This window comes from Lissotriton vulgaris, chromosome 5 (genome assembly GCF_964263255.1).
Source record: "Lissotriton vulgaris chromosome 5, aLisVul1.2, whole genome shotgun sequence".
Taxonomy (NCBI): domain Eukaryota; kingdom Metazoa; phylum Chordata; class Amphibia; order Caudata; family Salamandridae; genus Lissotriton; species Lissotriton vulgaris.
In genome coordinates, this window is record NC_141693.1 from 370,279,146 (window position 1) to 370,293,083 (window position 13,938).

Consider the following 13,938-nt stretch of genomic DNA (forward strand, 5'->3'; position numbering starts at 1 on the left):
CTATGCCTCTCCACCCTTTGGTTGGTGTTGCTGCGCTGGCCAGCTATATCTCCGTGTTGTGGAAGACGGGGGGGGGGGGCAGGATTGGGTTTTACTTGTGGGGGTGGCCTAGTGCTTTGAGGCTTACAAAAATTGGGTTTTTCAGTGACCTTCGTCTTAGATGCCTGTGTTTGGGTACTCGCAGATGGCTTAGAATATGTAGCCCCCCCCCCTATAATCATATTGGTGTCTACCCCTGATGTTTTGTTATGGGCAGGGTTGCCAGTAGAAATATTATTATTTGTGCTTGAGGTCTTCGGGGCTATTTGTGTTTTAATAACTCCTATAGGACTGGTGCCGGTTAATTTTTGTAACATGGCCTGGTTTGAGTTCACTACAGCCTCCATGCGGTCTATTTTCGAGGTCATTAACCTGGTCCGTTCCAGGACGGGTAGTAATAGGGTTTTAAACATGGCCTCCATTTTTACTAACAAGATTTCATCACTGTTAAGGCACATTGGACAGGGGTTCGAGGATCCCAAGGTGGTAAGGGAGGGGCACAACACATTAGGAAATACAGAAGGAATTTGGGTGTCTAAAGGATGCCCAGAGCCCTGGCTCCCATTGTCTGTTGTATCTTTTGTTTTTGGAATCTTACGTTCTCTCCCCCCCCCCCCGAGAGTCTTGAGTCTTGTTTTCTCTTTCTAGAAGTAATGTGTACTTGGGGGATCTGTGGCAACAACGGTGTTAGAGACATTAAGGGGTAAATAACCAGATATCTGACTAGGTTCGGGTCCCACACTAGCCTGTGAATCATCCCCCTGGCTAGCTTGTGAGTCATCTAGGCTGTACGCATCTTCCTCCAGAATGCGAACAGTTGAGCTCTCCCCCACGCTATCTAGATGAACAATAGCATCTGTGGTAATAGATTGTACACAATTGAAAGCAGCATGTGCTACAGGGCTGGTGGTGGTAGCTAGTCCGCCCAGCGATGACCGCTTTCCGCTAATAAGGTCAAGCGAGAGTCTTTTTTCCACCATCGCAATTTCCTTCTCCAATATCCCCGTGGCCCGTGTGATGAAAGCGTCCAGTGGGCCTGATACGACTTTCTTGGTGGTTTGGATTTGGACTGTGCGTTCTTTACCTGACCTTAAGGGCATGGTGGGATGTAGGTTAAAAGCAAAACCACACTGTCGATTAATGTTACTTATGTCCATCCCCACAGTACCAAGTATCAAGAGATTGTAAAGAAAGGTAGACCGCCTACCTTTGGTACATCAAAACGGCCAGGGGGGGTTGGCCCGGGCCGGACTCTGCCGTACTCGAACGGCCTCAAACGGCCCGCTCTTTGCCCGGTCTTCGCCCCGGGCTGCGTCCCGCGCTGCGGGAGTTTAAGAATGTGATATAGGGGGGCGTGTTGGGCAGGGGGCGGGCCAGCAGGGAGAGCGGACCGGATGCTGGTTCCCGGTCTAGCAGGGACTCCTGGTAGTTGGAGTCCCCCGCACGCTCGCAGCCCCGCCGAGCCTCACGCCCAAACCGCCTTGCTGTTCCTCTGCGCTGGGTGTCGGAGCCCCACGCACTCCTGTGCGATGCGGCACCCGCGAAGCGGGTGCGGCGAGATGTGGGCGAAATCACGTTGAGCAGAACCGCCTGGTCAGAGAAGCCTCCGTAGGTGCAAGAACTGGTGTCCCGCCGAGGGAAGGTGCAGGGCGCCTTTATAGCCCTCAGGTGGGCGGGCCAGCAGGGAGAGCGGACCGGATGCTGGTTCCCGTCTAGCAGGGACTCCTGGTAGTTGGAGTCCCCCGCACGCTCGCAGCCCCGCCGAGCCTCACGCCCAAGCCGCCTTGCTGTTCCTCTGCGCTGGGTGTCGGAGCCCCACGCACTCCTGTGCGATGCGGCACCCGCGAAGCGGGTGCAGCGAGATGTGGGCGAAATCACGTTGAGCAGAACCGCCTGGTCAGAGAAGCCTCCGTAGGTGCAAGAACTGGTGTCCCGCCGAGGGAAGGTGCAGGGCGCCTTTACAGCCCTCAGGTGGGCGGGCCAGCAGGGAGAGCGGACCGGATGCTGGTTCCCGGTCTAGCAGGGACTCCTGGTAGTTGCGAGTCCCCCGCACGCTCGCAGCCCCGCCGAGCCTCACGCCCAAGCCGCCTTGCTGTTCCTCTGCGCTGGGTGTCAGAGCCCCACGCACTCCTGTGCGATGCGGCACCCACGAAGCGGGTTCGGCGAGATGTGGGCGAAATCACGTTGAGCAGAACCGCCTGGTCAGAGAAGCCTCCGTAGGTGCAAGAACTGGTGTCCCTCTGTATGGCCCACTTCCACACTCTTTGTGCCAGATGCGACAGCTGAGGAGAGTGTGTTCCTCCCTGTTTTTGTAGGTAGTACATCGCAGTCATGTTGTCCGTCCGGATCAACACTGTCTTGTTGCAGAGATGTACTTTGAAAGCTTTGATTGCCATAAAAATTGCCATCAGCTCTAGCAGGTTGATGTGCAGTTTCTTCTGCTGCGTGGTCCATAGGCCCTGTACTGTGTGGTGGAGGACATGGGCTCCCCACCCTATCAGGGATGCATCCGTTGTTAGCATAATTTGTGGTACAGGCTCCTGGAACAGTCGTCCCTTGCAAAGGTTTTGTGGTCTACACCAATGCAGAGAGTTGTATGCACGACTGGTCACCAACACTAGGTAGTTTAATTGTACCTGAGCCTGGTTCCACTGCTGTACTAGGCACTCCTGCAGCGGACGCATGTGAAGTCTTGCGTGAGGGACTATAAAGATGCACAAGGCCATCATGCCTATCAGTTGCATAAACACTCGGGCTGGGAGTGAGTGTTGTGGCCTGAACTTCTGTATGAGCGTTTGAATACTGTTTATTCTGGCAGGATTTGGTTGTGCTTTTGCTGCCAGAGTGTCTATTGCTGCTCCCAGATACTGCTGCACGTGGGCAGGCTGGAGATGGGATTTGTTGTAGTTCAGCGAGAAACCTAGATTGTGCAGGAGGTGAATAGTGAGCGACATGTGGCTGGCACATTGCTGGACTGACTGTGCTTGTATTAGCCAGTCGTCCAGATATGGATAGACATGGATATGCTGTCTTCTGAGGTGTGCAGCTACTGTAGCTAGGCACTTGGTGAACACCCTTGGGGCTGTTGTTACCCCAAAGGGGAAGACCTTGAATTGGTAGTGCTGGTTTAGAATTGTGAACCTGAGATATTTCCTGTGTGCCGGGTGTATAGGTATATGGAAATATGCGTCTTTGAGGTCCAGTGTTGCGAGGAAGTCTCCTTGACGCAACAGTGGCAACACTTGCTGCAGAGTGATCATGTGGAAATGCTCTGATAAGATGTATTGGTTTAGGGGCCTGAGGTCCAAAATTGGTCTGAGAGACCGGTCCTTTTTGGGGATTAGAAAGTACAGAGAGTACACCCCTGTACCCTGGTGTTCTAAGGGTACTAGTTCTATGGCCCCCTTTTGTAGCATGCTGATGACTTCCTGCTGCAATAAGTGTAGGTGGTCTGCGGACATAGGACGTTGTCTTGGGGGTATGTTGGGCGGTGGGGAGGTTAACTCTAGGCAATAGCCATGCTGTGTAATTTGCCTCACTCACCTGTCTGTAGTTATGGTTTCCCAGACTGGCAGGAACTGCTGTAATCTTCCCCCGACCGCTGTTATATGGTCTGGGGGCAGTGACAAGAAGTCACTGTTTGGTGTTGGTGGAGGATCTGGAGCTGTTATTTCCTCGTCCTCAACCCTTGGTGTTATTGCCACGGTATCCACCTCTACTGTTTTTGTTGTAGGTGCTTTGCGTATTGCTTTTAATGTAAGAGGTTTTCTGTGTTGAGGCTCCTCTAGCAGCTCCTCTGTTGCCGGAGCGACGAAAGGAACTGCCTCTATATTGCCGAGACTGCAAGGCACCCATAGACTTGGCTGTCTCGGTGTCCTTCTTCATTTTGTCCAGTATTGTATCTACATCAGGACCAAAAGGATAGTCAGGGTTTACAGGTTGATTAAGTAAAGTGGTTTGAACTTCATTTTTAAACCCAGAGCTGTGTAGCCACTCATGTCGGCTGAGCATGACACTGGTGTTGATAGCCCTGGCTGCTGTATCTGCTGCATCTAAGGCACATTTGATGGATGCGTTAGATATGAGCTTTCCCTCTTGTATTAGGAATTCTGCCTGTTCCTTATAAAAGTCTGGTAGATGTTGGAAGATTTGCTCCAGTGTGTCATAGTGCGCCCTGTCATACCTGGCTAACAGGGCTTGCGTGTTTGCAATTCGCAATAAGTTAGCTGCTTGAGCAGCCACCCTTTTGCCAGAGGCCTCCAGAATTTTGGACTCTTTGTCTGGAGGTGGAGCTTCGCCAGAGGTCTGAGAATTAGCACGTTTACGTGCATTGGAGACGACTGAAGAGTCCAAAGGCAGTTGTCCCTTAATGTATGTAGGGTCAACCGGGCTGGCCTGTATTTTCTTTCTATCCTAGGGTTAATGACCAGTGCCCTGGTTGTGTCTTTAAATATGTCCTCTGCAAATTAAAGCACCCCTTTTAGCATTGGCAGTGTTTTGACGTTTTTCTCAGAGGTGCTAAAAGTGTCAAAGAGGAAGTCTTCATAAATGGGATCTGCGTGCACCTCCGCATGGTGATTATATGCTGCCCTTTCTATTAGTACATTGAAGGCAGCTGTGTCCTCTGTAGGCGATGTTTTTACAGGGTGTACAGTATTGTCAGGAATTGTCTGAGAGTCTCCAGGATCTACAGGGTCAGTCCATGGCGGAGTTTGTATGTCCTGGTCATTATCCGTCGGATAATTGTACTGGTCATTGTCCTCATACTCCCCATAGTCATCTGTGCGTGTGGGCGAGTACATATAGGTTTCTTGCACATATGGTGTGATAGTCTCAAAAAGAACTGGAGGTGTTGAAGTGTCTCTTTCTTTTTAGAGGTATTTTGTAGGGCTCGACGTTCGTTTCAGGTCTGACATTCCTTTTTAATAGGGTAACCTTCCCAGTATCGGGGTCAACCTACAGTTTGGACTGTTCTTCAGCTGAAGGATCCTGTTCCTCAGGTACTTTAGCTCTTTCCCCCAATCTTGGCCTTTTTGGCTGGGTCGGTTCGAATCCGCTATCCTGTTCGACCATCCTTGGCTTGACGTGCGGAGGAAGTCCGAATTATATCGGTCCGAGAGACTTTGGTTGTTGGACCGTCTTAGTAGACTGTATAATAATTTTTGGAGCCGTGGTTATCGATCCGACTGTTTTTGGTTGTTCGATAACCATCCTTTGGCCCGGTGTCGTCTTCGGAGCTTGCTGCTTCGGAGCGATGTGTTGTTCCCTTGGTTCGACGGAGCCCTTCGGCTCGAATCTTGATTTTTGCTCGAGTGTCTTTGTGTGGACTTGCCTAGGTTGATCGACACGTATTTTGGGATCGACAACCGTTGTCCGTTCGAGTCCTTTCTTTGCGTTGCTAGGCGTCGACGTCGTCGGCTCGACGGCCTTCAGCTTAATTGGGGACATGGGAGTAGTGGCTCTGGCCTCAACAACCTTTGCATGCAACCTCGACGCGTCGACAACCTGTTTTTGTTTGGTCGGCTTTGACAGACCTGCCATTTTCGGTCCGAAGAATGGGATGTCGATCAGTTTCGGTTTCTGTTTGGTTGCTATCACTTTCGGTTTTGATTTTTCAAAAGTTTGGTAATGTCGCACCAATGGCTCTTGTATTATATTCTTAGCCGGGCTTAACCGCGGGGCTATAGAATTGGCGTTCTGATCTTGGCTAAGGCCTTCCGGCGATGCCTCGACCTGAGCCTCTGGATCTGAACCTGCCAATATATTGGGCTCCGTACTCACGGTCGGCCCAGTGTCCTCGCTGGAGTCATCCTCAACGGCTCCTATGCCTGGTTCGTCGTCCCCTACCTCGATGAGGTCTTCCTCGTCATCGACGTAGTAGTTGGAGTCTTGTTCAGACCCCTTCTCCGACTGCTGATCCGAGTCTTCAGGCTCGACTACCTCTTCGTCATCTTGAAAGATATTCTCTGGCTCAGGCGCTGACCTTTGCATCGTCTGCCTCGCCGCGCGTCGAACCCGAAGAGTCTTTTTTGACCGAAATTGAGCACAAGCTAAGCAGTCGGCTTCGTTGTGTTCGGGAGATAAACACTTATTACAGACTGGGTGTTTATCAATGTGTGGGTATTTAGAGTTACAGTTGGGGCATCGCTTGAAAGGACTTCGTTACATTGACGATTGGCCCTGGTGGCGAGAAGGCCACGCGGCCCGATTCGACGTCCTGAGTAGAAACAACAGGAATAAGTTGTTGGTACCGATCGAAGATACAATACCGACGCCCCAAAGGCCTTTTGGCCTTTAGAAAGTTATAAATCTATTTCCGAACTCCGAGTAACGAAAGTAAATTCGAACCCAATGGCGGAAAAAAACAATCTGAGGATGGAGAGGATGCCCATGCGCACTATAGTCCAGAGGAGGAGCCACCTATCTTGTGATACTTCGAAGACTCTTCCAGGACAACAATGTGCAATCATCCGGACCCAACACTAGGCGGCGATCTATGTACAGATATGAATTCAGCAGCCCACATGCCCCGAACATATCGTTACCGAAGGTAAGTAACTTGGGCATCTGAAAGAAACAGGCTAGTGTTAGATTCCTTACCTTAGAATAGATGCCCCAGCAATACCAACCCTGGTGGTGGGTCTGCGAACCAATAATCACACCAGAAAGTCTTGGAGAGCAGAGCGGCCGAAAAAGCCATCTCTCCGGACTTGGCTGTCCAGGCAGTAGTGTCTAGCAAACATGTGCAGCGAGGCCCACGTAGCTGCCTGACAGATGTCCTGCAAGGGGACTTCCCGACCGAGGGCAGTAGTAGCCACTGTGGCCCGAGTGGAATGGCACGCAGCCCCACAGAAGGCTCCTTTTTAGCCAGTGAATACCAAGCCTTGATGCACAAAACGACCCATCAAGAAATGGTCCGTTTGTGCACTGCCCGTCCCTTCTTAGCGCCCACGTAACTAACAAAGAGCTGGTCGTCCACCCGGAACTGGCGTGTGCGGTCCAGATAGAATGAAAGCGTACCTTTTGGGTCCAGACGGTGAAGCCTCTCTTTCTCTTTCGAGGGATGTGGAGGCAGAAAGAAGGTGGGCAAGGTGATGGACTGCCCGATATGGAAGGCTGTGACTACTTTGGGCAGGAAAGAGGGACGCGTTCTCAAGACAACTTTGTACGGATGGACAGAGAGGAAAGGAGGTTGAGAAGATAGAACCTGGAGTTCACTCACTCTCCTGGCAGAGGTGATGGCAACCAGGAATGCAGTCTTAAGAGTCAGAAGACGAAGTGGGAAATTGTGAAGTGGCTCGAAAGGAGCGCACATCAAATAAGTTAGAACAAGGTTCAAGTCCCACTGAGGCATCACAAAAGGAACAGGAGGAAACATGTGAGTGATCCCCTTCAAGAATCTATTTACAACAGGGGACTTGAAAAGAGAAGGCTGAACAGGAAGCCTCAGCAAGAAGTCTGAAATGGCAGAGAGGTAGCCTTTGATAGTGCCCAGAGCAGAGCCCTGCTGGGCAAGAGAAAGAAGAAAGAGGAGAACCTCTGAAAGGATGGGCAGAAAGGGGATCCACAGCCTTTGCTGTGCACCATGCCACAAATTTGTTCCACCTGCAGGCATATACCGATTTTGTGGAGGGACGCCTGGCTGCCAGAATCACATCACAGACTTCAGGAGGCAAGTCAAATGGCCTCAGCTGTCGCCGCTCAATCTCCACGCATGGATGTGGAGATTGGACAGGTTCGGGTGGAGGACCATCCCCTGTTGCTGCGACAGAAGGTCCTCCTAAAGAGGCAGACGAACAAGGGGATCGACTGACATACTGAGTAGCTTGGGATTTTCTCACTTTAATAGCACCTCCTCTTAATTAATTGATGATAGGGGCGCAAATTACCAGATGAGGGAATTTTAAACGCTTCACGTTTTCGCTAATCCCTCTATATGTACGCAGGGAAGTTTACTTGTTGGCTAATGGGAACATTTGCAATATGTCTCTCATAGATTTACACGGTGCAGTGTGCATCCTCTTAATTTAGGAGCGCCAACATATAAAGGCACTGATTGACTCTTTTTGATGTTTAGAACAAGGATTTACTATGACTACATTAATCTATCCTATTATACTTAAAGAAAGATTTAACACGACCATTTTTAATTGTATTTCAGCATTTGTACTTTACTTCGCAATAAACTTTTAATGGTCCTGGGCCCTTCCGGGTCGGAAATATCACCGGAATTGCGGTGAGCTTTCCTTTTTGCCCATTATTATCAGTTTACTATAAATCTCAACCCAAGTATTAATAGAACTGGCATATCCTATCAAGAGCAATAATCAGATACATTATCATTTACTTCTCTTCTTCCTCTTTTCCCTCCATCGTTTTCCCTCCATTCTCCCACCATTTTTCTTTCTTTCTCTCGTCTACCATTCTTTTTTAATCACGACAGACCGTAAAGACTAAACACAACCATTGGAGGTATGTGTTGGAATTTTTCTAATGTGTCACCGAGCACTTATAGGCACGCATGATCCCTCACACCGGCATAGAACTCAGCTTAACACGTTACCGTGCACTATTTGGACACAACAACTGCACGAGAATGCACTCCAGCAACTAGGGTGCCTAAGTGCACAACGGCTCACCTCAACTGCATGGTATATGCGAGCTATTTTAAGGCACCTCAGCACACCTATAGATATTTTCCCACAACCATCTCGAAGGGCATGTAATTATGCATGAGATCACCCAATGTAATGCTTGTCTCAAACGGCTGACCTGAAGTGTTACTCAAGGTCATACATCAAATGTATAAATCCCCAAATATAGCCCCTTGTTTTCTGTATCATTTCCAGCCCTGAAGAGTCGCGAAGACGCGATGAAACACGTGTCGGCTGGTTGTCCACATGCTGTGTTTGAATAAAACAAGGAGAACAAGACTTCTTTATTGACAAATATTTATTCATCTTCACAATTTGCAATCTATTGTTGTTTCTCTGTATCACATTGGACTATTGCGTATGAACATTGTTTCCAATTTTTACATTTCAAGTGTGTGCATAGGGTATGCCTTTTTTTTGAGTAGCTTGGGATGCCAGTATCTTCGTGCCCAGTCGGGAACCACAAGGATGACTTGGGTCCAGTTGCGCCTGATCTTCTTCAGCACTCTGGGCAGAAGTGGTATAGGCGGAAAGGCGTACAACAGACCGCAGCTCCACTCGCGACAAAAAGCCTATCCGAGCGTGCGCCGCCTTTGAAAATCCAACGCGCAGAACCAATGACATTGCTCGTTCTATTCAGTGACTAATAGATCTAACCAAGGCTCTCCCCACTGCTGAAAGAGACCTTGCGCCACGTCCGAGTTCAGATGCCATTTGCGATCCATCATGCACCAGCGGCTGAGTTCGCCCTGGCATTCAAGACACTAACCTGCGCAGATGAGCTGCGACCACCGCCATCACTTTCGTGAACACCCGAGAGGCGCTAGTAAGGCCGAAGGGGAGCACGGTCAACTGAAAGTGCTTGTGGCCTACCGTGAACCGCAGGTAACGCCGGTGGGCCGGCAGGACGGGAACGTGAAAATATATGTCCTGAAAGTCCAACGCTACCATCCAGTCTTCTGGGTCTAGGGCAGCTAAGACCTGAGCTAAAGTCAGCATCTTGAACTTCTCCTTCCGGAGGAAGCCGTTGACGTTCCGCAGGTCCAAGATAGGGCGTAGGCCCCCTTTGCCCTTCTTGGGAACCAGAAAGTAGTGGGAGTAACAACCACACCCTACTTCTGGCCCAGGAACACGCTCAATGGCCCCCTTGGCCAAGAGGGCTGTAACTTCCTCTTGCAGAAGTTGCAAGTGATCCCCCGACACGCGGTGGTACTGCGGTGGCATGGGTGGAGGGTTCACCTCGAATGGGAAGGAGTAGACCCTACAGACGATTTGCAACACCCACCTGTCCGATGTGATGGTGCACAAGTGGAGGAGGTGATGGCGAACCCTGTCCGCACTGGCATCAAATGGGCCTGAAAGCTTGGACTAGGAAGGCTTTGAGGCGGATGCTGCGGGTGGATGTGGACTGGCCTCGCCGCTGTCGCCTGGCACCGCCACAGCGGTTACCACGTCCGCCGCCGTGCTGGATGTTACTCTGCGGCCTGTGGCTGGCAGGACGTGAGGGGGCGCCCCTTCCTTGGCCATGAAAGGAGCGAAAGGCATAAGTTTGCTGGCGCTGGCCCAACAGGCCCAAGGACTTGGCCGTAGCCCTGGAGTCTTTGAAACGCTCAAGCGCACTGTCTGTCTTGTCGCCAAAGAGGCGACGGCCATCAAACGGTATGTCCATGAGGGAATTCTGGACATCAGCTGGAAAGTTGGCTGACCTCAGCCAGGCGTGGCGGCGAAACGCCACCGTCGTGGAAATCGCCCTGCCCAGCGAGTCCGTGGTATCCAGCCCACATCAGATAGAGTACCGTGCTGCATCTCGCCCTTCTGCAAGGGTTTGAGCGAGTTTGACCCGGGCCTCCTCCGGGCAATCTGGCAGCACGTCCGCGACCGTGCCCCACAGAGAGTGGGTATAACGGCCCAAAAGGCAAATGGTGTTGACCAACCACAACCCCAAACTAAGTGAGGAGAACAGCTTCTTACCGAACTGCTCATACCTTTGGGAATCCCGATCAGATGGAGCAGTCGGGAATGCGGTCTGGGAGTTAGAGGCCTGGATAACCAGGCTCTCGAGGGTGGGGTGGGTAGACAGGAAGCTAGGGTCGCCGGGGCCGGACGGTGGTACCTGGCCACGTTCCGATCTACAGAATAATGCACAGCATGTGAATCCAGAAAAGGATTCCCACTGTAAAACCTATTGTCCTGCCTTCCCCTGCTCGAGCCTGGCTTAGCAGCAGGAGGGCAGAATCATGTCTCTGGTTGGCAGCAGCCGAAGTTTGCTGTCCGGGTCTAGAAGACTGGTACCGGACGCACCGAAGCCCTCTGGGATGAGCTTTACAGTGCATGGAATTATACCTCCCACACCGATTACAGTGTGGGAGTATGATTCCAACCGTTTACGGTGTGGGAGTTTGATTCCAAAATGTTTGATACCAAACACAACCGGGTTTGTTACTGCCAGTTTGGAGATTACCATCGCATAATGACGCTTTACCATTCTATGTATTGTAATGGCGATGAACTTGCAACACGGTAGAATGTACTCAGAGGGTAGTAGGGGTGTCCTGCTCATGCACAGGGCACCCTCACCCTTATAACTGAGCCCCCTGCCATCAGGATTGAAAGCCCTGCCTTAGGGGTGACATAGGTTTTAAGTACAGTAACCTCAGGTAAAAGGAAAAATATCTCTTGTAAGTGGTGCTAGCGCCAGCTTAAACAGGATGCAATGGCAGGCCTGTAGTCGCAACTTGGGTGGTGTCCCATGGGTGGCATAATACATACTTTAGCCCATGTGGGACCCCTGGTGTACCTAGGCCCTGGATACCTTAGGGACTTACAAGGGTACACCAGTAGCCAATAGGGCGTGTACCTCAGTACTCACCTTGTCCAATTTAGGGAAGAAGCACAGAGTCTGAGGTCCTGATTAGCAGGAATATACTCAAACTAGTCAGTAAAACATAATGACCGCAGCAAAAGGTGGGGGTACCATGAAAGCAGATCCTACTTTCCTACAAATACTGAACAAGTCCATGGTTTGGATACAGACTGTAAATATTCGGCCAGTACACTCTGGACTAAGTTTTGACCATACCAGTCTCAATCTGGGTAAAGTGGATTGAGGGGTTTGGAGGGCTCAACAGTATTTGGAGGAATTAAGGAGACCAGCAACTATGTTTTAAATATTCTTTAAATGTGCAATACCTGAATGTTCCCTGACTGAACTTCTGGAACTCTATCTGTGCACATAAGGCTCAGAAATTAAAAGAGGCAGACATGCTGAGGGGGATAATCTAATTCTAAGAAGGAAAGTGGGCTTAGACAATATGCAGTACTACAATTTAATTAATAATTTGATCTCAAGACATACAGTGCCCTGCAGCATCATCTGTCAATTCGCAAGGATGTATTTTCACTTATGGATATGCAGTGCCATGCTGTGTGCCTCACCTGTAGATATTCAGGGCCAGACAGTGAGCCTGCCAGCGCACAGAGGAAGCATTTGATTCAAGCAGGAAGCAGCGCAAGAACTGGATCAATGTTTCTTTGTCAGCAAATTTGTTCAGCTGGTTGACTAGCGCAGTGCAGAGCTGCTCCTCCTGACTGCCCACGGCTTCACCTAGGGACGGTAAGACAACATAAGAATATGCAATACAGACCTTTTACTCCAACTCTCACACACAATACAATCCCATTGCAAACCATTTGCTCGCCAGGGCAGCTGCCCACTAGCTTCCAGAGACCTTGCCTAAAAATGAGTTTGCATGGAATGCAATTTAACTAAAATCGCCAGCTCATCTTCCAGTCCCTGTTCATGACAAACCCATTTAGAGAGAAGAGGTGGTTTTCCACACACTGCTGAAAGCTTTGCATGTATTCAAATCCCAGACTACCAAGAAAGGGCTATAAAGAGACACCCAGCACTCTTTTTTCAAACATTAGCTGTCGACCTGCAGTTTCTATGGGATTCCCTTCAGCCTCACTTAAAACCAATAATGCAGTGAGACCAAATGGGGAAACCAAAACCAGACTTTTGCTTGCCAACAACTTTTCTCCAAAAAATATCAGTGCAACAAACTTCTGAGAGGCACACCAGGACTTTCTCTTATCCAATCTCCACTTAAATACTGCATAATAAGTAGATAATCTTCTAACTGCCAACACAGACGAGTTACAACTTGCAGGGGCCCAGCCAGGACAACAGAGTTCCTGCTGAAGCCACATCACACCCCATTGAAATGAAGGAAATGACCATTACGAAATAACACTGAGAAAAGGTCAAGAAAATATGAACCACTCCATGCACCCTAGAATAGGTCAGGAGAGAAAAATGAACAGCGCAGTTAAGAGAAGTGCAAGATGAACACCAATATCAGCAGCAAACAGCCTTGTACATTTCCGTTGGATTCAGCAGTTATAACTAAAAGGCAGAACACCCACATAGGTGGATGGTCCATTTAAATATACTCTGGCAAAAAAAGCTTTTTTCTGTGTCACACACCGTCTTTTTCTTTCTCCTTCTCTTCCTTCTTGCTTTTCTTGCTGGAGGACTTGCTCTGGGTGCTAGGCTGTCCTATACCAGATCCGGTAGGGGCTGAAGAGGGTGCACTAGACGCTGCTATCGCTGACAGGACTCTGCTTCCACACAAGGCACATGAGAGAAGCTGAAGCAGCACAGGTGACACTCCCTCGTCCACAAGAAAGCTGACTTGCAGTAGGAAATACAGCACAGCTGCAGAGGAAAATACAGAAATCTGTCAGAATGCTGTGTCTCTCTGTCCTCAACAGGGTAAATCTGACAACTTCGAGCATCCAAATATCAACCAGAAGATATAGCAAACATCTTCTCTGGTCACTCCACACTTAGAAACTGCACCCATTCAGCATCCTGCCTCCCAAATGCAGGATGCATCCTTAGTCATGAAATAGATTTAAAATCAGGAAAACGTATATGAAAAACAACCCTATGAAAAACAAAGGCAAATAAAAGTAACATTGACTAAAATAAAACGACTTTCAAAAGGACACAACTGTGCTATAGTCAAATTAAATCCTGTCTGATGTGGGTAGAGAAGCACATGTTAAAAGAGCGGCTGCAAAGTTCATGCCAGTTTCTAATAAAACAAGGCATCCACAATATACTACTTTGTAAAACAAACAAAAAATAGTGCAAAACCAGAAACTGCTTAATATATAGACTGGAGGTTCAAAACTGCATGTTTTAAGGGCCTCTTGTTTTTCAGATTTCCTAGAACATCAT

At 49.5% G+C, this 13,938-nt stretch overlaps 1 protein-coding gene across 14 annotated transcripts in view; it reads right to left on the minus strand.

The window, feature by feature from the left end:
- UBR4 (ubiquitin protein ligase E3 component n-recognin 4) overlaps positions 1–13,938 on the minus strand; it is a 1,723,360-nt gene that overhangs the window by 514,190 nt on the left and 1,195,232 nt on the right. For all 14 annotated transcript variants that reach the window (XM_086921716.1, XM_086921718.1, XM_086921717.1 and 11 more), the window contains 2 exons: positions 13,180–13,410; positions 12,129–12,297 (listed from right to left, as the gene is read on the minus strand). In XM_086921716.1, the coding sequence (XP_086777842.1) occupies positions 12,129–12,297; positions 13,180–13,410 (400 nt within the window). The remainder of the gene's footprint in view (positions 1–12,128; positions 12,298–13,179; positions 13,411–13,938) is intronic.